General features: G+C 49.7%; 2 protein-coding genes across 4 annotated transcripts in view; one reads left to right on the top strand and one right to left on the bottom strand.

Moving 5' to 3' along the window:
- The first annotated feature begins 105 nt into the window (after positions 1-105).
- On the top strand, positions 106-6,344 carry LOC111851225 (fibroblast growth factor 6-like). The gene is made up of 3 exons (XM_023825933.2): positions 106-1,102; positions 1,615-1,718; positions 3,312-6,344. The coding sequence occupies exons 1-3, from the start codon at positions 766-768 to the stop codon at positions 3,486-3,488; spliced, it is 618 nt and encodes a 205-aa protein (XP_023681701.1). The 5' UTR covers positions 106-765; the 3' UTR covers positions 3,489-6,344.
- A 3,385-nt stretch (positions 6,345-9,729) lies between these two features.
- LOC111851230 (G1/S-specific cyclin-D2-like) overlaps positions 9,730-26,430 on the bottom strand; it is a 132,495-nt gene continuing 115,794 nt past the window's right edge. For all 3 annotated transcript variants that reach the window (XM_023825941.2, XM_072715414.1, XM_023825940.2), the window contains exons 4-6: positions 20,093-20,241; positions 14,542-14,702; positions 9,730-10,763 (exon numbers count right to left, since the gene is read on the bottom strand). In XM_023825941.2, the coding sequence (XP_023681709.1) occupies positions 10,721-10,763; positions 14,542-14,702; positions 20,093-20,241 (353 nt within the window). In that variant the 3' untranslated portion in view covers positions 9,730-10,720. The remainder of the gene's footprint in view (positions 10,764-14,541; positions 14,703-20,092; positions 20,242-26,430) is intronic.

Genomic DNA, 26,430 nt, shown 5'->3' with positions numbered 1-26,430 from the left:
CAAAGGACGCAGCGTCTCGGGTTATGCGCCATGCTTTTATTATCCATCCAGTTTAGTAAAAGCTATATTACATTGCAATTTCCATAATTTGTGTTTTATAAACGTCTCAAAAAGGCAGCAGTTGAAGTGTCCCACAAGATTGCCATTGCTCTGCTGTGACTGCTGCACTGTTTTTAAACCGTTATTCTAAATAAGGAAGCCTCCTCTCAGACATATGACCACCGGCCCGATTTGGACTCTGCCAAAGTGCCCATCACGTTCTGGGATCGCTCAAAGGCACCCAGTGAGGCGTATCTCTCCCCTTCTCGCATGTGGACGGAGAGCATTCAGCCGAAGTCCCAGCTCCCAGCTGAGCTGACGCTGCAGTTCCGCGATTCGGCTCCGCTCTGCCGGCTTGTAACTTTCCTTCCTTCGCCTGTTCAGTTTTGACGGAGCTACGATGAAGTCAGAGTGATGTCACGAATATGCGGATGCCAGGCAAGGTGAGATAGGTTTTTGGTGAGAGGTATTCTCCACGGCCAGCGTTGCCCATCGAGAGAAGCGCCGAGCGGCAAAACATGATCATCATTACCACCACCGCCACCACCTCAAGCTCTGCCGCGCTCTCGCTTCCTTCTCATCTCCTCCCGGGCTTTCGTTTCATGCCCGAAATCCTGATCTGCCTTCCAAAAATAAGCTTCTGCCAGCATGCCGAAGGACGAAAAACAAGAAGAGTGGTATTTTTAGGGCCATTAATTTTGACCACGTGTCCCGAAGGTAAACCGGATGGCCATTGCGCAAAGGCTCCTCATCAGTATGTCCTACGAGGCCGGCACGCACTGGACGTTGACTGCGATTGTTCTAGGGTTCCTAGTGGGGGTTGTGTCATCATATCCTATTCCAAGCAGGACTAATGCAAGTATATTGGAGGAAAGATGGGAGACCCTGTTCTCCCACTCCATTCTGGGAATCTCGGGGGAGAAATCGGACCTGAACTGGGAGAGTGACTATTTGCTGGGCATCAAGAGAGTGCGGAGGCTGTACTGCAATGTGGGCATCGGGTTTCACCTTCAGATCCTTCCAGACGGCAGGATAAACGGTGTACATAATGAGAACCAGTACAGTGAGTTGCATCCAGAAATGTAATGCAATAGACTACACATAAGTGCCCGCAAGTAATTAGTACCTGAGTGGCATCTGTATCCGTGTTATTTTGCATGATATTCAATCGGCAGGGTAGGCAGCATTTGCGTGGCTCTTAAAGCAAAGACAAATCTATTAAAAACCAGGTATCCATCAGTGATAAATGTCTTCCCAGCCTCAAACATTACATGAATGCTTGGACGAATATAGATGCCAACTTATTTTTACACCGGCTCCTTCTGCGGCCCAGTAAGGGGTAGTTATGAGCGGCTGAAGCTGCACTTGCGGGAGATATTCTTAAATATAAAACAAATAGATGCAAAGTCTGAAAATGTGCGCAAAAACAAAGACGGTGACAGCAGAAGGGCATCCTGCAAGGTTACAGCCACCGCTCCGCAGTGCACGTCGTTTAATTCCCTCGTAATACTTGAATAGTGCCGGTGTGATTGGTGTCGTTGGCGATGTGTAACATATGATGTTTTGTTTGATCAGCCCTAATAGAAATCTCCACAGTAGAGCGGGGAGTCGTTAGCTTGCACGGAGTCAGCAGTGGCCTATTTGTCGCAATGAACAGCAGAGGAAGGTTGTACGGAACGGTAGGTATGCACAGTTTAATCTCTTTTGTGCTATTTCTGAGACTGTCTAAGAGCCAGATTAATTCATTCTAAAATCGGGGATTCTGTATACTGTGTATAATGCGTTTAACTCTATGTGTGTCTGTATGACGGTGTTCTATTGTACGAAACGAATCCGTTTCATTGCACCTGATCGTTATTTTAGAAATGACCTTTGTCATCTTCCAAGATACCCATGACTTTAATTTGTTCCATTGCAATTAATTCAAATGGCCGTGTGTATGTATAGAGACGCATTCCCATTCACTTTAAGCCTGTTCTTTGTGTTAACATGGTGGAAGTGCTGATTTCGCTATTAAATATTAGTACTGGTCAGTTTCACTGAAAACGGGCATCATTTGCAATCATTGAATTCTTTGTAGGTAATATTGGGAGGCATTAGGGAAAATGCGAGCGACATAATGGCGATTGAAACCCTTGTAATATTAATAGTCCTGGATCCCGGGGGATTTCCACTGTTTTTCGTTTTCATCGCTGACCTTTCGCATTAGAGAGGTATTTTAAGCTGATTTTACTGGCAGCGGTTTTTGGCCGCTTGTGCATCGCGCCTTAAGGCTGCGATGCTGCGGGATCTCGCCGTTTCTCCCCGAAATAGTGCATCTTGGGCGTGCGAGTACGGACCTAGCTGTCAAACCGACATAACGCTGGATTTATGCGGGATTAAACAACCGGGTCATTAAGAAGCGCATGCAGGCGATGTGCGTTTGGTGGTGCGGCTCCTTTCTGCTCACTGCCGAAATTATCAAGGAAAATTAATCTATGTCAGGCGTATTTGTGGACGCAGACGTTTCAGTGTTGAAAGCTTTCCGGTGCTTAACCGGGCAGATGTTTCAATTAAAATAAGATGCACTGAAAGTGTTATATAATGGTAATAAGAATCGCTCTGTAATCATCCACCTTCTTTTATGCTTAAATCATCGATTAAATATATAATTTGATGAGATTTTTAGATAGTTGATCGCTCTAATGGGTGTGGAATTATACGGTGGGTGAATTTAACAACCTCCGCAGTCTGAAGGGGGAGGGGCTGCGTTCCGGGGAGTGCCCAGCCTGAGCCAGAAGGACGGCCGCGGAATCGGCTGCAGTTATGGCTTTGACCTCGAGATCAGTGGCCCTTTGGTCAGGAGGTGAAACGGTGACACAGGACTGCTTATAATACTGGGGGGCATAACTCATGATAGACCTGCTGAATGGGGGGCTGTGGATCATAAGGAGATGTGAGAAGGAGCGATACTTTTTGGCTTATGAAAGGTTAATCATGAGCAGGGCCAGAGTGGTGGGCATGGATACCCAGCAGATTCAGGGGCCCTGGAAAATGTAAAATGATAAAATTATAATGTAAGTGGGGGTGCGGGGGAGGGAGCCCACGGTGACGTTTTGTCAGGCCGCCCAAAATCTTTAGCTACGCAGCTGGGTATAAGTATAGCCTTGTGAAACATTAGTGACGGGAATGAACTGGTGTCATGTATACGCAGACTGCTGCGTGCGTGTGCGTGTGCGTGTGCGTGTGCCTGTACTTCACCACGTCACTGACTGTGTCTCCTCAACCATCAGGCAGCCTTTTGTGACGAGTGCAAATTCAAGGAGACTCTGCTGCCAAACAACTACAACGCCTACGAGTCTGCGGCCTACCGGGGCTTCTACATGGCGCTCAGCAAGCACGGCCGCGTCAAGAGGGGCAACAGGGCCACGCCGGCCATGACGGTCACACACTTCCTCCCACGGATATGACCTACGCTCACAGAAGCTCACTAATTTGCACACGTGCATGTTTTCCCAGCCTGTGTTCATATATATATATATATATGTATACATGCAGTGCCAATCAAAAGTCTGAACACACCTACCAAAAATCATTTGTTTTTCAACAAGATGACAACCCTCAGCACACCTTGAGCTTATATAAGTACTGTATTAACCTGTGAATAAGCAAAGAGATGGAGTGCTGTGACAGATGACCAGGCCCCCACACTCCCCCCACCTAAACCCTACTGGGCTGATTTGGGATCAGTGGGGTCACAGAGTAAGGGCAAGGGAGCCAACCTGTGCCCAGAACTTATGGACACTCCTTCAGGGCTGTTGGAGAAGCATCCCAGGTGGCTACATCTGGATCCTTTTGACATGTATGACTTCATCGCCTCAAGGCCTTTTACTATAAGGTGGATAACAGCTAAAACAGAGACAAATGCATTAAAAGCAGGTGTGTCCAGACTTTTGACTGGTACTGTACATATATATGCACACATTCATACAAATACACACTGACTGCAAAATGCTACTATAACTAATGGTATTTATTCTGTCTTTATATATGTATATTTGGGTAGTTAACTTTGTATTAGAACCTATATATATGCCATACTTTGCTGCTTATTATTTTTATTATTGTTATTGTTATTATATAAAGGGGGGCCGGCTTTACCTGCCCCCCCCCCCCCTTTATATGGGTGCTTGCCGTAAATGGTAGAAGCTTCATCCTGTCATTGGTATGGCTAATCTCCTTAGCTTTTAAAGGCGAAATCGATACGTTTTATTACCTCAACCGGCCACCTCCTGAAAGGTTGCATGACATCACGCTCACAAAAGTTTATATTCCGTCCGGCCCCTTTAAGAGCTCTGCCGCCGCCTCCGCTGCTGGTAACCGAGAGGTGTGGAGCGCAGCCCCGTTGCCGCGTGAGGATCCGGTGCCTTCGCTTTGCCTAAGCCTCTCCCTTGGCTCCTTTATGCGCCCGTGACAGGCGCGAACCCGTGATCAGGAACGGGGTTGAGATGTGAATGGAGATCGAGGCTTTAGGTAATTTTCAGTATAGAAATGAGGATCATTACTTGAGTCCCCCCCCCCACCTCTGTAAATAGATGCATTCAGTAATGGAGACTCAGCCAGTTGTTAACGTTGGGTCTGGCAAGTCGCTTGTAGCTTGTTATCCCAAAGAAAACTAACATTTGTTGGGAAAAGAAATGTGCTTTTACAACTTTTCCGAGATTACATTGGAGCCCAAATGCCGAAGTACGTTTCAGTTACTTTGCTAAAAGATATTGAGTTACTAGGCTCTTGTACACAGGACTTGCAATCGATGCTCTTGGCCTGGGGAACCGCTGTTATATGTAACTACTTGACTCCAGGAAATGCTGAATGAAATTGGTTACAAAACATGTAAAATCTATAGATGCAATCATCGTAAGGTGCTTGAGATAAGTGTCTGCTTAGCAAATAAAAAAACACTGTAAAAATGTTGGAATGATGAAAGCTAGAGCATAAGATTGATGTTTTTCTTTGACTTGCTGAAGCAAATCATATTTCTGGTTGCAAAATATCAACAACGGCTGGTAATTTGTAGATCATGAAGATCGGTCTTGTGTGTTTTATTCAGTTTTTATTTTATTTTATTAATTTATTTGGGAATATGCTGTTGGGCATTTTATTATCCCAAAAGAGCAATAGTTACTGTATTTGTTGGTGAGTGTGAAGGTGAACTGATGTTAATTTGAGTGACAGTGTGTGGAATGGCGAGGTGTCACTGTGCAGTTCATCAAGGGCTCTGCCATGCTTGTTTGTTTTCCACAAAATGTCTGCCGTCTACTTGAATACAAGGGCTGGTCTTCAACCCTTTCTGAGCCAATGGTCCTTTGTCCAGGAATGGGACTATTTTTGTTCATGAAAAGGCAGATGGGACGTGGTAAGGAAGGCCTATTTCCTCATTTTTGCAAGGAGGTTTTCAAAGTGAGCTGCGCCAAAATTAAGGAAGCTTTTTGTACGGACTGTTTACAGTTTAGGGCAGGGAACCTGACGGCCAGAAGTCAGTGACGACAGCCCGTCAAGGTGTGATGCTGGGTCTCCCCTGTGCCTCAGCATGGGAGCGTCCGCTTTAAACTAACCGAACACCGAAAAAAATCATTCTTATGGAGCGTGAGTGTCCGGGCGGTAGTGACGAAAGTGTGTTTGTTTGTTTATATATTTATAATTTATTTGTAGCATATGTAGACATTCATATCGTGTTTTTTTTTGCCTGTCCTTGTGGACAGCGGGACACTTTCCTCATGGCAAACAGAAGCATTGTATGAACCTGACGATGTCGCGTTCATTGGTGTGCAAGTGCTGCCGTTCGATTTGGAGTCCCTGGGGGGTACTGTGCACCACCGTCAGCGTGACAAACTGGGGGGGGGGGATGAGCTTAAGATGCTAATGAAAATATACGAAAGGACGTTCTGGCGAAAGGGCAGCCAGTGTGGGTGGGGGGTCTGCCCCCCAGGCTCCCGGCGGGGGTGCGGAGTGTCGGTCTGTGCTGTTTCTGTGCGTCCGCTATCAGTTTCGTATTCCTGCACTGAGGGGAATGTGCTTCCTCCGACCCCCCTCTCTTTGTTAACATATACCTCACCTTCTGCCTTAGTTCCGATTTGTTACTACGATTGTAAATTAGCAGGAAGCAACAGACTTCTCCAATCATTTATTTCTGAAAAAAATGACAACGAGAGTAAGAATACTAATATATATATAAAATGGGTTTCCTTTTATTTTTCTACGTATGTGCTGTGCACAGGAGTCTACTGTATTCCTAAAACTACAATAAAATTTTGTTTTTTTTTTAAGGCTGGTTGCTGCATTTATTTAATTCTTTGCTTGGAGCAAATTATCGAGATGCCTGCTATACGGAGGCAGCAGTTTACAGCACAATGCTGATGTTCTATCCCAAACGTTTTCCAATCCTTTACCGCGGTCAGGGTCACGGTCCTGGAGACTACGCCGGCATCAGGGCAGACGAGGCTGATCTACACCCTGGTCGGGATGCCAGTCCATCGCAGGGCACACAATCAAACGTACAATATAGACAATTTAGTGACGACACTTACAAACACTAATATCTTACAGTATACGTTAAGTAATGCTACCCAGGTAGTGACGAAGATCGACGTTTCTTCAATGAGCTGTTTTAATTCATATCTGTCGGTCTTTCTGGGCGTACTCACCTAAGCACTCTTATTTATTAAATTTATTATTACTGCGATATTTCTGATGTTGTTAGGCTAGTTCACATCAACCGGGTGTCGAAATAAGCGGAAACATATTTAAAAGGTAAAAAAGTTTGAACAGAAGCTGTCGCCATATTTTATATTGATCTTTTTTGTTCTTAATGTGGGAAGGTACTCCTGTAATCTTCTGACCAAACAGACTCGCAGCCCATCCAGACTGTACTGCAGTCAATGCTGCCGGGCCTATAGGCCATCCTATGTACTTTATAAATAGTTGAAAGACCAGATGGGCTTGTTTTTTAAGCATTTCGCACTTGTACGTGTATCGAGTTCCTGTTATTTTATTAAAGATGTTATTTTAGAGAATGTGTTATTTTTGGTTTGGAATCTATGCGTCGTCATTAATTTTTATGGTTTCGTGGTGCCATCTAGTGTTAGTGGGCTGGCACCTTAAGGCATGTGTCAGTAAGCTCTCCTTAATATAGAGACTTTGTAAATTAAACGGCACACCTAATGAAAGGCTTTTACCGCCAACTTAAAATTCTGCTGACTCATGGAACTGTGCTTAGCCGCTAATGGAATACCCATTAACCGGAGAAAGCTTCAGTGGGGCTCCCCCTAGTGGCGGTAAGTCACTCTGCAGGAGTCTGGAAACACGGGAGCCTATCAGATAGGTTAGGATGGTCACACATACGGAGCAGCTCTTCTGAAGTTTCTACTTAAAGCTGCCTCTTTCCGCGCAAATTAGAGCCACAGCACGAAGTCTTTCCCCTCCGCTATTCAATTACGGCTCCTCCCCCCCCGAAACCTATATAATATATAACACACCACTTGACCTTCCAAGAACCCGATAGCTCTTTACAGAAATCCTATTTTTGCACGCCAAGGGCAGAGCTAAAGCAGCATTGTGGAGTTCTGGGAATAAACTTTGGATGTAACTCAGTAATGCATGATGTCTGACTCGCACATGGATATACGTAAGACAATGAGCACTTATAGGGTGATTCCGCGAATATTGGTAAAAGGATACTTTTTGAAATTGTGCCTTTTCACTTTAAATTAAAGTGTGTTATTAAAAGTGTCACTGAAAGCTCAAGAACTGAAGTTGACAGACCGCAGAGAGCTAAGGACATAGACCTATGATGGCAAATTCACACTCAGCCCTTGTTTACCCTTTGTCCCACTTAATCAATATTTACCTTGTATTTTCTCATTATATAGAATAAATCTGTGTTTAATGAACAGGCATTATGCTAGGCGTGAGGTTTTATTACAAACCCTATCACATCTCCAGGATCTTGGTGTGCCACCATTTGCTTGCTAGTTTATAAGAAAACCAGTTCTCACACAGTACATTGCAATATTCACAACATCCATCCATCCATCCATCCATTCATCCATCTGTTTTCTGAAACCACTTGTCCTGTTCAGGGTCACGGGGGGGTCTGGAGCCTATGGGCACAGGGTAACAACCCAGGATGGAGTGCCAACCCATCGCAGCTTCTCTTATCAATGAAATGTATTTATTAATATTGTTATACATGCGGGTGTAGGCTTGGCTTCAGCACTGGCAGAGACCAAACCAGCCCCCAAGCACACACAGTGCTTCACCAGCATTTGCTGTGCACACATCCCTGCTGTCCATACCCAGATCTACGCCCTTTGCAAAGCACCATTGCCAGCATAGGTTAACAGCTAGGATTTAACAAGAACAAGGGTATAAGTGCAACATTTAATGCTACACAGTGGTATATACTGAAAAGGAAAAGTGCGACATTTAATGCTACACAGTGGTATATACTGAAAAGGAAAAGTGCGACATTTAATGCTACACAGTGGTATATACTGAAAAGGAAAAGTGCGACATTTAATGCTACACAGTGGTATATACTGAAAAGGAAAAGTGCGACATTTAATGCTACACAGTGGTATATACTGAAAAGGAAAAGTGCGACATTTAATGCTAAAAAATACATAAAAGGATAATAATGTGGCCCAGAGTCACCGAAGCACTCACCATTAACGTGGCCCAGAGTCACCGAAGCACTCACCATTAACGTGGCCCAGAGTCACCGAAGCACTCACCATTAACGTGGCCCAGAGTCACCGAAGCACTCACCATTAACGTGGCCCAGAGTCACCGAAGCACTCACCATTAACGTGGCCCAGTCACCGAAGCACTCACCATTAACGTGGCCCAGTCACCGAAGCACTCACCATTAACGTGGCCCAGTCACCGAAGCACTCACCATTAATGTGGCCCAGTCACCGAAGCACTCACCATTAATGTGGCCCAGAGTCACTGAAGCACTCACCATTAATGTGGCCCAGAGTCACTGAAGCACTCACCATTAGCACAAACCCTCTCACTCTTCTGCTTGTGTGTGTCGAAGCTGCAATCATGTGATTTTCCCCTGAATGATCCTACACTCTGTAAATGAGCATCTCCTGCTGACTCATCCAAAGCCCGCATTACATTTGCTTTATGTAATAGATATTTTTTATCCAAAGTGACATTTATTTTGAGAAGACAGGATGATAGTCTCCAGAACAATTGGGGGTTAATGGCCTTGGTCTAAGACCTAATGGTGAATCACCCTGCAGTGTCTGGGATTTTGAACCAACAACCTTCAGACCACAAGCATGGTGTTATCTTGCTGAGCCACACAGCACGCCACCTACTGGTGGGACATCTAAATAACTCTGAAAAAAACTCTTTGAATCACTGAAAGTTTAGTTCACAAACCCAACCATCTTCTGTAACTGCTCATCCTATTCAGGGTCACCGAGGGGTCCAGAGGCTATGGTGGGTGCAAGGAAGGGAACTACGAAGCCATCACAGGGCACGCTCACACCCCGGTCAATCACACACCACACCTATGAGCAATTTGGTAATTTGATTAACCTCAGCATGTTTTTGGACTTTGGGGGGGGGGGGGGGGGACACTGCAGGGCCTCAGTTTACAAACCATAGAAAAATAAACACCACAGTACAGATCAGAAATTCATCCTTTGAGTGAGTTTATTGACGGTACAGCATTCCTACATCCTTCACATCACTGGAAAGCAATCCTTTCCAAACAGATCAATACAGAACTGATGATCACACAGAACTGACAATACTGAATTCAAAATTAACTCCAAAACTGACTCGCTGACTAACTTACTACACCATCGGGTTCTCAAACTTGTCTTGGGGGGACGTGTGTCTGACTAGATAATGCTGGGCACCAAGGGGGGCGGGGGGCACAGGAGATCGGAATGCCAGCAGAAGTGCCAGTGTCCCCCCCCACCATGTAGGCAGCAGGACCACTTTCAAAGACCTACAAAGGTCACTTACTGAAGAGCCCTCATAGGAACAGGATATCAAATGGTCTGCTTTATGGCTATCGCCGAGATGGCCAGGCCTCACAGAGATGGCCAGACCTCACAGAGATGGCCAGGCCTCACAGAGATGGCTAGGCCTCACAGAGATGGCCAGGTCTTCGAGATGCTTTTTGAGTCTACTGGTGGAGTGGGGGTGGGGTGGGATGGAGAGGAGATCTGATTTTTGGGTCCTCGATTCCCTACAGCCAGTTTTCGACTCCAGAGGCCAGTGAGAGACCTCCTCTCCATTCAACATCCACTACATCCACACCTCCAACTTGCAGTACTCATCAGCTGATCCCGACCTCTACCCAACATGCACTGCGAGCATAACTTTGAACAGGTATGGTGTCGACCTCATCAAAGGCAGACTTTTACTGAGCAGAGGTTGTGCAACAGATATTACTGAGGTACATGATGTGGTTCATAGTGGAAAGGATTGGGAATGGAATGGAATGAGCGCTGTTACTGGGACTTGCCAAGGCAGGAGAAGCACACTCCAGATTAAAGATTTAATTCCTGGGCTTGTGACTGTGAAAGAGAGTCTGCTGAAGTCAAGGCCTGTGACAAACACCAGTCAGTCAGCTAGAGACGTAATCCATCGCTGCTCAGACCGCCAATGTCTTCCATCAGTCGACATCAATGAGTTTGCAGTTGTCGTTCCATTCAACTCTTAAGAGAAATAAATGAAAAGTCTAAATCAAGTCCCCTCTCTTTTTCTCCGACATCACCGCACCGGCACTCTCGCACACCACTTTTAGCACCGTTAAGTTTGCAATGCTAGATTTCAAGCTGGGGGCTGGGGGGCAAAGAGATGGAGGTGGTCTGTGGGGGCTTCCACTACGGTAAAGTCCAAGCGGGAGCCTAAAGTCTCTCCAGCTGCGATCAAATTCGCCCCGATCTCAGAGCGACCGCGATTTTTTATTTCCACATGAACTTCCCAGGCTCCCTGAAAAACAAAAAAAACTGTAGAGTTGTGAGGTAATGAATGAAAAGGAAATCCGTTCATTTGTCCAGTAAACCTGAGGTACAGAAATACCGTATTTGCAGGATGTGATGAGGAAGGGAAGGGCCACAGTAACATGCTATCCGAAAAACAAAGAACAAAAAACTGTACAGAGCTTTCCTGTCAGATTCCCATGTCTTCTTTTTACCATCTACTTCAGTATTTTGATTTTTTTTTCACGTAAGCCGTAAATATATTATAGTACAAACGTTTATAAAATAGCAGCACACTCAAGTGACACATCACAACTAAGTAATGTTATTTGTGTATAAGAATGAAAACAAAATCATAGCTTTTAGCAGCGCAAAAAAAACAATATAAAAACACATACAAGGACCGGATGACATCACCCCTCAGCTTCCTGCCCTCCTCACTTTGGAATACAGTATCTATCCCAGGGTCGGGCCAGTCGCACCTCACACTGCCACCTGCTGTTCGCCCCTAGAACTACTCAGATATGATCACTGTCTGGGTTAGAAAGTAACAGGCTGTCTTAGATGTGAGCCGTCCACTGAACAGACAGCATTACCTACGCAAGTCCAGCAATGTTATTTTGTACCCCCTTCCCCCCTGTAAGGTGTGACTGCCCGGCCCTGACCTACCCCCCCCTTCAGGCATATGAGTCACCCCTCCCCCTTCCGGTACAAATCCCTACCCCTCCCCATTAAACAACAGAAACAACACAGAATAATAACAAAAAAAACAAGGCGTGCACTTTCTTTGTGATCATGGCAAAGGGGCATCGCAATCGAGCAGAATGCAGCTGGGCCAGAAGGAAGCTTACACACGGTAAGGATCAGATAGGCTTGGGTGGGGGGTGCTCTGCTCTCACTGGTGTTTGGGGCTGGGGGGGGGGAGCCCTAACAATAATCACAAGGTTCTATCGAATTAGCAAAAGGTGTAATGCTTCAAACCGTAGCCCCGCCCCCTTCCTGACCCCCCCACCCCGAACATTAAAAGACTATTTCGAGCCAAGAATTCTGCTGGACTGAAAGGCAGCCTCTGCTGCTGGTGTACCCTCTGTGGGCTGGGGGGGGGGGGGGTGGGGGCTGTGCAGATCAAATCCCAGGCCAAGAAAACCTTGAGAAGCAGCGTGGGGGGGGGGCGGGCCAGGGGCGAGGCCTTTTAATTTAATGTATGCGGTTTGGACACAGCCTGCTGGATGGGGTTTACCACAGCAGCCAAGGGCACCTGAATCAGGCAGCTTCCAACAAATAACAGCTTACATAAACAGAACATCAACTGTGCAAAAAAAAAAACTAACATTTAGCAAAAAGGTTGCTTTAACCTTAAATGTTCTGTTCGCATTGTGATCTTACGAATGAAGCAGACAATATTCAAGTAAAACAAATGTTTCGTTTGCTCAGAGAAGAACCCAAATTCAAATGGTGAACCTTGTCTGTAGCCTTTTCACACTTTTGTTTCGGTTCATTTGCGCTGGTTTTGCTTGCTTTTTTTAGATTGTATACGAAATGGTCAGACCGTCTTGCCGCGAGCTGCTTTTTGGAATGTTTTGCTTTTTCTTGGATGGAATGTCCTCTTGTCATTGGTGTCAGGAGTGACCTGGAACATCTACACACCTTTGCATTCAGAACTGAGTGGGAAACCAGCCCTATAAAGCAGAAAGCCTACAAAGATCCGCAGAAGAAGGTCCCACTTCCCCTCATTACGACCATTTTGCGTGTCCCTTGGGAAGCATCTTCAAAGTGCTTTGCTTTGGATACGAGTAACGTGTCGATGCTGATGTATAGACCCATGTCTCATGGGACTGTAAAAGAGACACTATGAGACAGATACAGACTATGACTGTGAGGAAGCACTCACAGTACGTGCTGTTCCTCCTCTGGCCTTGTCTTTCAGCCTAACCCTAAGCTTACAGCCTCCACAGGTCTACTCCCAAACGCAGCAGCGTCTGCACTGCCCCCGCTCCTCAGAGGCTCTCTGCCCCCTCACGAAGGCCAGGCGAGGCAGTGTCTGCACTGCCCCCTCATGAAGGCCAGGCGAGGCAGCGTCTGCACTGCCCCCTCACGAAGGCCAGGCGAGGCAGCGTCTGCACTGCCCCCTTCACGAAGGCCAGGCGAGGCAGCATCTGCACTGCCCCCTCATGAAGGCCAGGCGAGGCAGCGTCTGCACTGCCCACTCACGAAGGCCAGGCGAGGCAGCGTCTGCACTGCCCACTCACGAAGGCCAGGCGAGGCAGCGTCTGCACTGCCCCCTCACGAAGGCCAGGCGAGGCAGCGTCTGCACTGCCCCTAACGAAGGCCAGGCGAGGCAGCGTCTGCACTGCCCCTTCACGAAGGCCAGGCGAGGCAGTGTCTGCACTGCCCCCTCACGAAGGCCAGGCGAGGCAGCGTCTGCACTGCCCCCTCATGAAGGCCAGGCGAGGCAGCATCTGCACTGCCCACTCACGAAGGCCAGGCGAGGCAGCGTCTGCACTGCCAACTCACGAAGGCCAGGCGAGGCAGCGTCTGCACTGCCCCCTCACGAAGGCCAGGCGAGGCAGGGTCTGCACTGCCCCCTAATGAAGGCCAGGCGAGGCCTGCCCCGTGGGCCAAATGACTCGGATAACGACACAGAATGAACGCGGCTAAGGCATTTCTATCAAACAGCGCTGTCGGGGTTTGCATTGGCAACTTGGCAAGTGGAACAAGAATACCTAAAGATTGTAGCTTCTGGCCCATCCTAATCGACTCCCCCCCACCCCCCCCCATCCATCCCAGACCCCAAATGGTTGCCAACCCAACCGCATCACACCTGGTTGCCTGGCAATAGAAACCAGGTCCAAAAAGTCACTCTGTCACTTCTAGAGTGACAAACGCAGTTGCCCAAAAAATGAAACAACTGACAAAATAATAATAATAATAATAATAATACATTTAACATTGACTACTGTAATGAGATTCTGCATTGCTAAATTCCTCTTAAACATGGCTATGCTGCAAGTCAGAGCCCTCCTGACCTTTTCGGGGGGCCCAAGCACCCCCAGTGCCCCCCCGCCCAGTATCTGTATGCACCAAAATGGTAATAAAATAAAACGTTAAGAAACACACCCCCTGTATGCCGGCCCCGGACCGTTTACCCACAATATTTAAAAGCTCGTAAACTGTTTATATTTTATTAATTATTAAATATAATTTTATGATGCATATACAATCAAAAACAGCGAGCAGACAAACGCAGGCTTCCCTTCTGTAACTCTCAGGCACCATAGAGCTTGTTTTTTTGTTTCATCGTTTTCAAAAATAATTTTTTATCTAAAATAGGTTGTATTTTGGGATATATTGGGAGCGGGTTGCGTCAAACAGAAGAGGAACGTTAGCAAGCACTTTTTGTTGGGGTTCTGTGTGTGTTTTTTTGTCATCTTTTTTGTTTTGGAGGGGGGGTTCGATTGGCCAGTGGGCTGCTCTGTTGCCGCCCCCCCTCCCCCCCGCTCTGCCGGCTCACTGCAGGTTGACGTCCCGGACGTCCGTGGGGGTGCTGGACTGGTCCTGCCCCTCGGGAGCCTTGCCCCGAGGGCCGCTGCCCTCCTGCTGCTGCCGTCGGCCCTCCCTCAGGCTGTTGACCAGCACCTGCTCGATCTGCTCCTGGCATTCCTTCAGGAAGTCCTGTGACATGTGGCACAGGGGTCAAAGGTCATTGCTGGCACCCCACAGTGACAGTGTGCTCCTGCAGATGTGCAGTTGTAGCAGATAGATTGTCAGTACATTTTGCACATTAGTATACATTCCTCACGCAGAAAGAATTACTTTCTAATTTATTTTTATCTTATATTGTGTTTTATCACCTTTGTATTTGCTGTTGTAATGCCTGAATTTCCCTCCACTGATTAATAACGTTCCTGTCTGTCTGTGTGTCTGTCTGTGTTTCTGTCTGTCTGTCTGTGTTTCTGTCTGTCTGTGTCTGTCTGTCTGTGTCTGTTTGCGTGTCTGTCTGTGTCTGCCTGTGTTTCTGTCTGTGTCTGTGTTTCTGTCTGTCTGTCTGTGTTTCTGTCTGTCTGTGTCTGTCTGTCTGTGTCTGTTTGCGTGTCTGTCTGTGTCTGCCTGTGTTTCTGTCTGTGTCTGTGTTTCTGTCTGTCTGTCTGTGTCTGCCTGTGTTTCTGTCTGTCTGTGTCTGTGTGTGTTTCTGTCTGTCTGTGTCTGTCTGTCTGTGTTTCTGTCTGTCTGTCTGTGTTTCTGTCTGTCTGTGTCTGTCTGTCTGTGTTTCTGTCTGTCTGTCTGTGTTTCTGTCTGTCTGTGTCTGTCTGTCTGTGTCTGTTTGCGTGTCTGTCTGTGTCTGCCTGTGTTTCTGTCTGTGTCTGTGTTTCTGTCTGTCTGTCTGTGTTTCTGTCTGTCTGTGTCTGTTTGCGTGTCTGTCTGTGTCTGCCTGTGTTTCTGTCTGTGTCTGTGTTTCTGTCTGTCTGTCTGTGTCTGCCTGTGTTTCTGTCTGTCTGTGTCTGTGTGTGTTTCTGTCTGTCTGTGTCTGTCTGTCTGTGTTTCTTTCTGTCTGTCTGTGTCTGCCTGTGTCTGCCTGTGTTTCTGTCTGTCTGTGTCTGTCTGTCTGTGTCTGTGTTTCTGTCTGTCTGCGTCTGTCTGCGTGTCTGTCTGTCTCTCTGTTACTATCTGCTTCCATTCATGCCCTGTTTCATTAGGACCATTCTAAACCAATCCACGTATATTTTGGCACTGCGGCTGTATTTCAGACTTCTGCTTAACACAGCTGTGCCTCTACAGGTGAATCCAGGTGCATCGCCCTACACCCTATGGGTCACATGACTCATATTCTCATGCCCAACACCTTCCTAGCCAACAATTCTATCACTTATCGTGCAATAAAAGGCATAATGTACACATAAATATTACAGTCTTTAGGGAAATGTATGAGGCCAGGAATTAAGTAACAAAATACAAAAATATAAAGAAAATGCTGTTTCCATGGCAGCGAGACCATCGCTGTTCCTCACCCAGGAAAGCCCTAGAACCAGCTATGCTGGGAAAGGTGTTTTCTTATTCACCACCCCATCCTGAAATCAATTATGCTAATGAGTGAGACTAGGGGACTCTGGGTGTACATGGCAAGCCCCCGATGACTCGTTAAGGCTTCAGGTGCAGCCTTTGAGGTGGACAGATGTGCTCAGACAGCTGTTTATGCTATACCTCTGGATAAGGCATCAGGACACGCTGCAGAAGCGTTTGCTGAAAGGTCTCCCTTATATGCAACGGACCTGCATGCATTGTGCAGCATATTAAAAAATGGTTAAGCAGTCCTGCGACCTCCGGGTGCCCCTCATAGCGGGTGTGCACACGCGAGAAGACCACCAGAGCACGCGAGAAGACCACCAGAGCGCAGTTCTACCATCGGCATGGGCCTTGTTGGGCTGAGGAACGCGGCCAGGCATTACCTCAGCAGGCCGGATTGGGCCCCGACCCCCCCCCCACCATGCACACACACAGGCAGTCGCCAAGACGACGCTGAAAACACAGGTACTACCACGGCCATGTTAATTATATCCTGCGTCTTCTGGGAACGGTAAGGGAGCACTTATGATGAGAGCCAGTTATCCTCCCCCCCACCCGTCCCCCCTGGACGCAGGGACTGCACCTAAGCCGCCAACATCTCAGGTTACAGCTTCAAAGTTCGACCGGCAGATACCGAGATGCCTCCTGGGGGGAACTTCAGCCCCCTCTCCCTGCCCCCCCCCCCCACCTCCAGTTTCTGTCATTATTCCAGCAGAAGCACAGTAAACTGAGAGATAAAAGTCAAGGCTGTGGGACGATGGGTACAGTCGTGGGAGATGGGAACTAAAATGCTGCTCATCCGCAGGGCAGGGTGGGGCACTTTGAACGGTCGCGCAGCTCCCTCAGCAGAGCACAGTAACAAGAGACGGGTATCGAGTGGAACATGTTGCCCCCCAGTGGACCACTGCAGTACTGCAGCTCCCTAGCCCTCTCCTCTATCTCCTGTTACAGGGTTTCACAGGAGTGGGCATGTGGAAGAAAGCTTTGCCTTTGAGGGTGCAGCATCCTCAGGCCACGATGAACGTGGCCCGCTTCAGCGCTGCTGTGGTCAGTCCCCCTTCCCAGAGAAATTCACAGCCAGCTCTCAGCCGACACCCTGGCCCCAGCGTGCGACGCGAGCGGCGGGGGTCAGCCGGCCAGCGTGCTGTAGCGGCTCTGTGCCGTGGCTCCACACTGCCGCCTCTGTGCCGCTTGTTCTGGGCTGGAAACAGAACGTCGAACCAACAGGAAGCCCTTTGTCTGGATACGGAGACCGACGCTGGAGAACCAAAACCGACCACTTAAAACGCAAGTTCAATATACTGTATATAAATGAAATGTGCGTACGAAATACGTAATGCAGGAGCGCAGCTGGCCATTCATTCACTTAGTGCCAGATCGCCACCGTTCATCTTTCCCGGCGGTAACAGGCAGCCGCAAAGAGGAAGACGAGGCGCTGGTCTCATCTGCTTCTTCTTCCGCAGATTAAAAGAAAAAGAAACCAGTAGAACCATTCAGTAAAAACTGCGGGCTGCACGTCCGAGCGAGCGACCCCCCCCCCCAGGGGTGGGGCCAGGGAAGCTAAAAGTAGAACCTTCCGCCAAGAGCATTGGCCATGCTGTTCGACCCCCCCCCCCCCACCCCCCTCTGCCCAAAGTGCTAATTCTAAGATATCACAGTGCATGAATTACAGTTGGGAGGGGCGGGGTAAGAACAGCACTGAAAGAACAGATAAAGAGAAGAGCATGTGAGGATGCTGGTTAGCTACTGTATGAGGTTTAACGCAAAAACACATTCAAGTGTGCTGTGTCCTCATTCCCACTGGGATCCTGCAGGGGGCGCCAGAGAACCACACTATGAAATGCCCTCAAACAGATAAAACCATAGAGGTAAAACTAAGGCAGAACCTGGGGATGCTTTCCTTGCTATTTGAGAACTGGCGACCAGGAATACGGTGGTATTTAGCTGGAACTTTCATCCAAAGTGATGTATAAATGAAATCGGAGTCTGTCAGTCCCTGGAGCATTTGGGACAAGTGCCTTGTTCAAGGGCACAACCTACCGATTCACACACAACTAGTGGTTCAGATCAGATGCAGTACAATATCTAGCACTGGGAGTGAGGTTCTGGTTCTTATTCGCTGAGCTGAGGGAGGAGTGGGAGTCTGGGGTGGGGGGGGGTAGTGCTGAAGGCTGACTGTCTATTCTCATACGTATGGACCGTTGTATGGCTTCTTGCCTTACTCATGGCTCCCTCTAGAGGAGAGAATGTGAAGTAGCAGGGGCAACAGAGTCTCAGATGGGGGGTGGGGGGGGTGGGTGACACACATCCACCCCAGAAAACTCTAAAAGCTTGGATCACATGCCGCTCACAGGTCAGCGGTGGAATTCAGCCCCGGCGCTCGGAGATGACAGCCCGCGGCTCCGTCGCTCCATCCGCGCGAGCCGCACTCACATTAGCGCGCCCGTGCCCTGATGAAAGCCAGGCCCCCAGTGCCCAGCTGTGCCCCCCAAGTGTGTTTGGACTGGGCCCAAACACCGCCAGCCACACAGGCTTCCTGCCCCCTCCCCCAGCGCTCTTGTATTCTGGCGTCATGTCCCGCCTTGATTCAGGGGGAGCTGATCCCAGCTCATATGGAGATCATATGGACCCCCGTCACGGGACAACGTTTAAAAGCCTTTTTGGGGGTCCTGCAGAGGGGCCTCCTGACCTCGGCATGCCAAGCCCGGCTGCACATGTGCTTTTGAGGGACCGTGGAAACGGAGAGACTGGGAGGGACGCTGGGATGGTGCTGGGGGGCTGGGAGGGACGCTGGGATGGTGCTGAGAGACTGGGATGGATGCTGGAATGGTGCTGAGGGGCTGGGAGGGACGCTGGGATGGTGCTGAGGGACTGGGAGGGACGCTGGGATGGTGCTGAGGGGCTGGGAGGGATGCTGGGATGGTGCTGAGGGACTGGGAGGGACGCTGGGATGGTGCTGAGGGACTGGGAGGGACGCTGGGATGGTGCTGAGGGGCTGGGAGGGACGCTGGGATGGTGCTGAGGGACTGGGAGGGACGCTGGGATGGTGCTGAGGGGCTGGGAGGGACGCTGGGATGGTGCTGAGGGACTGGGAGGGACGCTGGGATGGTGCTGAGGGACTGGGAGGGACGCTGGGATGGTGCTGAGGGACTGGGAGGGACGCTGGGATGGTGCTGAGGGACTGGGAGGGACGCTGGGATGGTGCTGAGGGACTGGGAGGGACACTGGGATGGTGCTGAGGGACTGGGAGGGACGCTGGGATGGTGCTGAGGGACTGGGAGGGACGCTGGGATGGTGCTGAGGGACTGGGAGGGATGCTGGGATGGTGCTGAGAGACTGGGAGGGACCCTGGGATGGTGCTGAGGGACTGGGAGGGACGCTGGGATGGTGCTGAGAGACTGGGCTGCTCCCAGAGCATCGACTATGAGCGTCACTCTCTAACTGGCATCTGTCCAGCGCGAGAAGGGTCCCGTCCCGTTCCTAACCCTGGCATGACCCCAGTCACCTATCCCACCAATCACAGGTCATTTTACCAGGCCTGCAATTGCATCCCCTACTGGTCAGCTGAAAATGCTATTTGAACATATTATGTTCAATAAAATTCAATTATATTGTAAAGTTATATTTGAAAATGTGGCTTGTGTCAGTCATATCATATCAGTCAATGTGTGAATATTATTCATTATAAATTATTAGCAATCTTTTCCCCCAAATTTATTTTTCTGGATGAATCGCTGCTTGTGATATGCTGGCAAATCCTCTGCTGTTTGTATTCGGGAGCAGTCTGGCCCCTAAGATCAGCGTGAGCGTTCCGAGCGGGAATGTTTCTTTGGAGAAGATGATTAATGACCACTCGCTAGGTCAGCCACCGCCACGGCGCCCCCCACTGTTCTGAACCCGTAACGCATTTCATTTCCCTAAGCACGCAGATAATTGCCCCCGCCCTCCCGCCTGGGCGCCCCCCCGCCCCGGGCGCCCCCCCGCCCCGGCGCCCCACTCACCACGTCCGTGTTGGTGATTCTGGCCAGCAGCTCCGGCAGGTTGTCACCCCACAGTGACCGCTCGGCGTCGTCCAGCTGGAGGCCGCAGATGGCTGCTCCCACGCTGCCTGTGGCGATCATGGATGGTGGACGCATCGCGAAACTGAACTCTGAAGGATGGAAAACAAAGGGGGAAGGGGGGGGGGGGTTAAGACACGGGAGATCTGGGTGCCGGCAAATGGGGACACAAGAAATTTCTGTGAGATGCTCAAAGATACGCCCAGCCGGACTCCAAATTATCAATGCATCCCAAAACGAAGGCTGTTTTTAAGCAGCATCCATCACGCCTTCCTGATGGCAAATTACTTAATCAGGAGCTTCTGCAAAGGCGATGAAAAGGAGCAATTAATTACGATCATTCATCAAAATGGCCATCACAGGCAGCATGCGGCCCGATACCAACTCCTTCTGCGTAACGGCGTCTGCGTAACGCCGTATGCGCAGACGGCCAGCAGTGTTTTTTTTGCCCCCACTGATATACCTGGGCCACCTATGCTCCTTAGAAGGGGGGGGGGTGGCATGTTTAATTAGCGAGGCGCGGGGGCCAGGCACGCTCAGTTCAAAGGGCCGGATGAACAGTCCATACAGGAGTGGCCGGGGGCCGGGGGGCGGGGGTCGATTCCCCGGGTGACAAATACCCGCATTTTCCATACGCTCCATGCGCCGCTGGGCCTAATGAGAGAGGTCCTGGGTAATGAGGGCTCGCTCGGCCTGCTGAAAAGCAGAGCCCCCCCACCTACCCACTCCTCGGCACCCCCTCCCCACCCCGAGTAAATCGTGTGCTCCCTTGAAAAGGAAGAGAGAGAGAAGAAGAAGAAAAAAAACCAGCCCCACGGCGCTTGGAAAGCGGGTGAATAAAGCTGCTCAGTACCGCTGCCAGGACTGACTGCTGTAGGTCCTTTTTTCCACGTGTGGTCAGAGGCGGCGGCTCCCTGCACTGTCATTCATAATGCAAATAGGACAGGAGGAGCACACACACACACACACACACACAGACACACACACACACACACACACAGACAGACAGACAGACACACACACACAGACACACAGACAGACACACACACACACAGACACACACACACACACACAGACACACAGACAGACACACACACACACAGACACACACACACACACACACACAGACAGACACACACACACAGACACACACACACACAGACACACACACACACACATATCCTTAAACATGTGTAAACATATCCTTATGGGGACCGCTCATTCATTTCAATGAGAAAAATGCTAACGCTAACTATGACAACCTTAACCCCTACCCTGCCCTAACCATAACCATAAGTAACCTAACAAAATACAAGAGTTTTTGCATTTTTAGTTTTTTCCAATTTTTATAAAATAGAGTTTTCCCTTATGGGGACCAGGAAACCGGGAGAAAAAAATGGATATTTATCATGTTATGGGGACATTATATACACACGCGCGCACACACAAACACACACACACACACACAGACACACACACACGCGCGCGCACAGACACACGCAGACACACTCGCACAGGTTTGTAATTATATCTTTGTGGGGACTCTCCATTCATTTATATGGGGGAAAACTCTAATCCGAACATGAAAACTGTAACCCCTACCCAGCCCTAACCTTAACCATAAATAACCAAACAAAATATGAGAGTTTTGGCATGTTAAATTTTTTGATTGCATACATACATCTTTGTGGGGACCTGAAAAACGTCAAAATAACATTTGGTCCCCACAATGTGTGTAAATATAATCCACACACACACACACACACCGGCATCAGGCATCAGGCTTTCCTCTGCGGAGTCTCTCAAACCACCACCCCCCCCCCCCCTGCCCCCCACGCTGCCTTGTCTCCCTTTCCATCTGTCTGTCTCTCACTCCCTCTTTGGGTCTCTCCAAATCCCTCCCCCCCCCCCACGCCCCTCGTGTTCCAGGCTAACAACAGCCGACGATTTGTAATAGCGGCACAATCACCATGAATCGTATTGGTCAGCCGCCCCCTAACCCTAAAAGTACAAAGAATGACGGGACTCTCTGCCAATATGGGCGCGAACTCCGGGCCGCAGAGTGGGCTGTCGGGGAGGAAGACAACCTTCAGGGCCGACCTGTGTGGGGGGGGGCAGGAACAACGCCTTATTCCGTGTCAATCTCCAGTCTGGACCCCGTCGCGGCCGCTTTCTCCCTCAAAGAAAAGATTCTCCCTCCCTGGGCTCCTCTGCACGCCTGTCCTCTGTTGCTGGACCGGACTGGGGGCGCGAAAACAGCTGCCGCATTAACCTGGGGCCACGTTCAGCTGCGAGGCGACCCACACGCCGCAGCCCCGCAGGGGGGCGGCCTCGCTTACCGCCTGGCCAATCAAAATCCCGCAGCACCGCGGGGGCCAGCCTCGCTTACCGCCTGGCCAATCAAAACCCCGCAGCACCGCGGGGGCCGGCCTCGCTTACCGCCTGCCCAATCAAAACCCCGCAGCACCGCGGGGGCCGGCCTCGCTTACCGCTTGCCCAATCAAAACCCCGCAGCACCGCGGGGGCCGGCCTCGCTTACCGCCTGGCCAATCGAAGCCCCGCAGCATCGCGGGGGCCGGCCTCGCTTACCGCCTGGCCAATCGAAGCCCCGCAGCACCGCGGGGGCCGGCCTCGCTTACCGCCTGGCCAATCGAAGCCCCGCAGCACCGCGGGGGCCGGCCTCGCTTACCGCCTGGCCAATCGAAGCCCCGCAGCCCCGCGGGGGCCGGCCTCGCTTACCGCCTGGCCAATCGAAGCCCCGCAGCCCCGCGGGGGCCGGCCTCGCTTACCGCCTGCCCAATCGAAGCCCCGCAGCACCGCGGGGGCCGGCCTCGCTTACTGCCTGCCCAATCGAAGCCCTGCAGCACCGCGGGGGCCGGCCTCGCTTACTGGCTGCCCAATCGAAGCCCTGCAGCACCGCGGGGGCCGGCCTTGCTTACTGCCTGGCCAATCGAAGCCCTGCCCCTTTGAAGGGCAGCCTCAAGCCGCTGCCGCACCTACGTCTCTGTTGACAAATAAATGAATGTATAATCCAGTCCTGTGTTAAGGGCTGGGGACTGGCCAGCGATAAAATATTATTGTGCACAGTACAAACAAATCAATGAACATATATATGGAAAATATGACTCCACACACCCAGGTTAGTGAGATATATATAAATAAAAATATAAAATATTATATATACACAGCACAAAATCAGTGTGCATACATATCTGAACTAGGATCCCACACATACAGATTTGTGAGATATATATATTAAATATATTATTGTATATATATATTATATATATACACATCACAGATAAATACACACATATATGTAAATTTACCACCTGAGGCTTGGGTGAATGGGGGCCTCATAACAATTATTATTTTCATGTGAAGGGAATGTTTTGTTTTTGTGGTCTGTAGGTAAGCCCCCGCCCCAGAGAGAGCAGGGCCTAACTGTAACCTTCTCGGGGCTTCCGGGGGGGGGGGTCACTGGGGAGCGTGAAACATGTAGAAAAACTGAGAAACAGACGCAGGCGCCATTGCGGTGGGGGGGGGGGGGCGGTGTGCCGCTATCACATTTACCGTGTTTGGGACAAGACAAGTCTATCAAGGGACAGCAAATGTGCGTGTGCCTTGGGTGGGGGTGGGGGTGGGGGGTAGGGGTGAGCATCATCTCCATCCTCATTGGCATGCATATGGAGGGCCAGCCAGCATGTACTGGGGACAGGGGACTCCTGTGAAATGTACCCCCCCCCAACAAACAGTGCCCCGATCTGCCCTGCCTCAGGGGGCTCTCTGCCCTCAATAGGCCTTTCTCCTCCCTAACCCCCATTGCTAAGGGTGGCGGGTAGTGGGGAGTGGGGGGGGGCTGGGGATACCCTGTACACACACTCTACTTGGAAATTCATTAAGGCTGGAAAGCTGAAAAGCAGCCAGAAGGTGGGTTTTAAACTGCAGTAAATCAAGTGCTTGTATCCTTAAAGTACATGAAAGCTATTAATTTGAAAGAAAAAAAAAGGCAGAATCCCAGGACATGGAATCCATTGATGGACGAGGGCTGTATATAAACAAGAAGGCGGTAGATGTTCCACCTGGGACCTTGGGAGGTTTCTCTGTATTACCTGCCGGCCAGCGAGGGGCGTGATGGCGCCGGCATTCGCACACGGGCTGGAATTTCTGCAGTGAAATAATTAAAAACCCTCCTGTGCTTTTGGGCCTAGTTGCCGTGTGTGAAATTGCAGGCAGAGCAGCCAAAAAACACTCCGTTCTCCCCACGGCTAAGCTGGGGGACGGGGAGACAGGCCAGAAGCCGCCCACTGGGCAAACTGGAAGATGGCTTTGGTTTTAGAATCCCTGCCCTCTAGTGGCAGCTGAGGCAAAAACACCCCGGGGGGTAACTGTGACACCCCCCATCCAGACACCACAGCCATACACAGGAAGCGATGGCTGTCATGAAAACAGCACCAAAACCCAACAGTCGCACATTTACATTGCTCCCGATGACCTGTTAGCTGTTCTGGCCATTGTCTTGACCTCAAAATAACTTTGCACCTGAAAATAGGACCTAAGGTTCATGAGTCTTTCCAATCTAAAAGCCCAGGCTACTGGGTAAAACTATATTCTCTCATAAGTCAGTGAAGGGGGTGTTTTTGAGCAATCATCTTGAGAGGTGTGGGGTAATTGGACCTGAAAGATTCTCCATCTACAAAAACATTTTCAACTTATGTCCAGCTTAATCCAAACGGCACGCCCCGGACAGGGGAGAGGCCTTAATCCAAACGGCACGCCCCGGACAGGGGAGAGGCCTTAATCCAAACGGCACGCCCCTGAGAGGGGAGAGGCCTTAATCCAAACGGCACGCCCCTGAGAGGGGAGAGGCCTTAATCCAAACGGCACGCCCCGGACAGGGGAGAGGCCTTAATCCAAACGGCACGCCCCGGACAGGGGAGAGGCCTTAATCCAAACGGCACGCCCCTGAGAGGGGAGAGGCCTTAATCCAAACGGCACGCCCCTGAGAGGGGAGAGGCCTTAATCCAAACGGCACGCCCCTGACAGGGGAGAGGCCTTAATCCAAACGGCACGCCCCTGAGAGGGGAGAGGCCTTAATCCAAACGGCACGCCCCTGAGAGGGGAGAGGCCTTAATCCAAACGACACGCCCTGGACAAGCAATCCATGCTTCAGTACAATTAAAACTGAGATGCAGGTTATGCTGAAAGTCAGTAGGGAAACGGGAATACTTTGGCAGGAGAGGAATTCTCAGTTTTGGCCAGAGAGATACTCAGATGAAAATACTTTTAAAAAAAAAAAAAAAAGTACTATAATGTGGAAAACAAGACAATGGGTTTGATTTGAGTTCCACAACTCTCCATAGTTTCTCAGACTTATTCACAATTCCACAAGTCATCAATGTTCCTCAAATTTCAAAACGTACCAAACAGTTCCATAGAGTTCCACAGCTGTTCAGCCCCTCGGGCTTGCAAAGAGTTCCACAGAGTTCCATAATGATCCACAGGTCATCAGAGTTCCTCAAAATTAACCAGTCAGTTCCAAAGAGTTCCACAGCTCTTAAGTTCCTCAGAGGTACAAAAAGTTCCACAGAGTTCCATAGTGTCCCATGGGTCATCAGAATTCCTCAAAGTTCAAAAAACCCCACAGAGTCCCATAGGATTCCACAGATCTTCACTTCCTCACAGTCCTAAAGCTCTTCAGAGTACCGCAAATTTTCAAATGCTCCACAGAATGTGAGCTGAAGTTTGAGTTTGCGCCAGCTATGACCGGATGTTCTGTAGCTGTGAATCACAGCTGGCACCAGTCCGCTGATAAAGAGAGTGTTTAAAATGGCCACAGTATGTTGACTGATTCCATGACCATTTCAAACATACACATATTACCAGGCAGGCCTGCAGATGACATTTGGGTACAAGAGACAAATAAGTTTAGACAAAAGATGAGCAGAAAAAGCCTGTGTCTCCTGGAATTCCCCCTTTTTTGACCTCCACTCTCACTTTGGTTAAACATATACTGCACTTTCCACTAAAGCAGTCAAGACAATGTCAACAGAGCACTGGGTCCAGTCAGAAAGCAGAGTGGGATTGGCTCCGGCCCGAGCAGGTGGGTCCTTGGCTGATTCACCCAAGACCTCAGGTTGGCATCCGTGCGGCACAACGGGGTCCTCCCCTCCCGGCATGTTCTCCGAAACGAGTCCCAGACCCCTGTTTGGGTAAACAAGAGCCGCTCGGCGTCTCCCTGGAAGGCTTCAGCATAATCTCTCCTTAATGAGCCAACCCCC

The sequence above is a fragment of the Paramormyrops kingsleyae genome, chromosome 1 (assembly GCF_048594095.1).
Source record: "Paramormyrops kingsleyae isolate MSU_618 chromosome 1, PKINGS_0.4, whole genome shotgun sequence".
NCBI classification, from domain to species: domain Eukaryota; kingdom Metazoa; phylum Chordata; class Actinopteri; order Osteoglossiformes; family Mormyridae; genus Paramormyrops; species Paramormyrops kingsleyae.
The sequence above is the reverse complement of the archived record's forward strand: the minus strand, read 5'-3'. Positions and strand labels throughout refer to the sequence as shown.

Excerpts from the sequence above, each read along its gene's own strand:
- LOC111851225 (XM_023825933.2), top strand. The coding sequence starts at position 766 with ATGGCCATTGCGCAAAGGCTCCTCATCAGTATGTCCTACGAGGCCGGC. Across the intron at positions 1,103-1,614 it reads ACATAATGAGAACCAGTACA|CCCTAATAGAAATCTCCACA; the intron begins GTGAGTTGCATC and ends TTGTTTGATCAG. Across the intron at positions 1,719-3,311 it reads GAGGAAGGTTGTACGGAACG|GCAGCCTTTTGTGACGAGTG; the intron begins GTAGGTATGCAC and ends CTCAACCATCAG.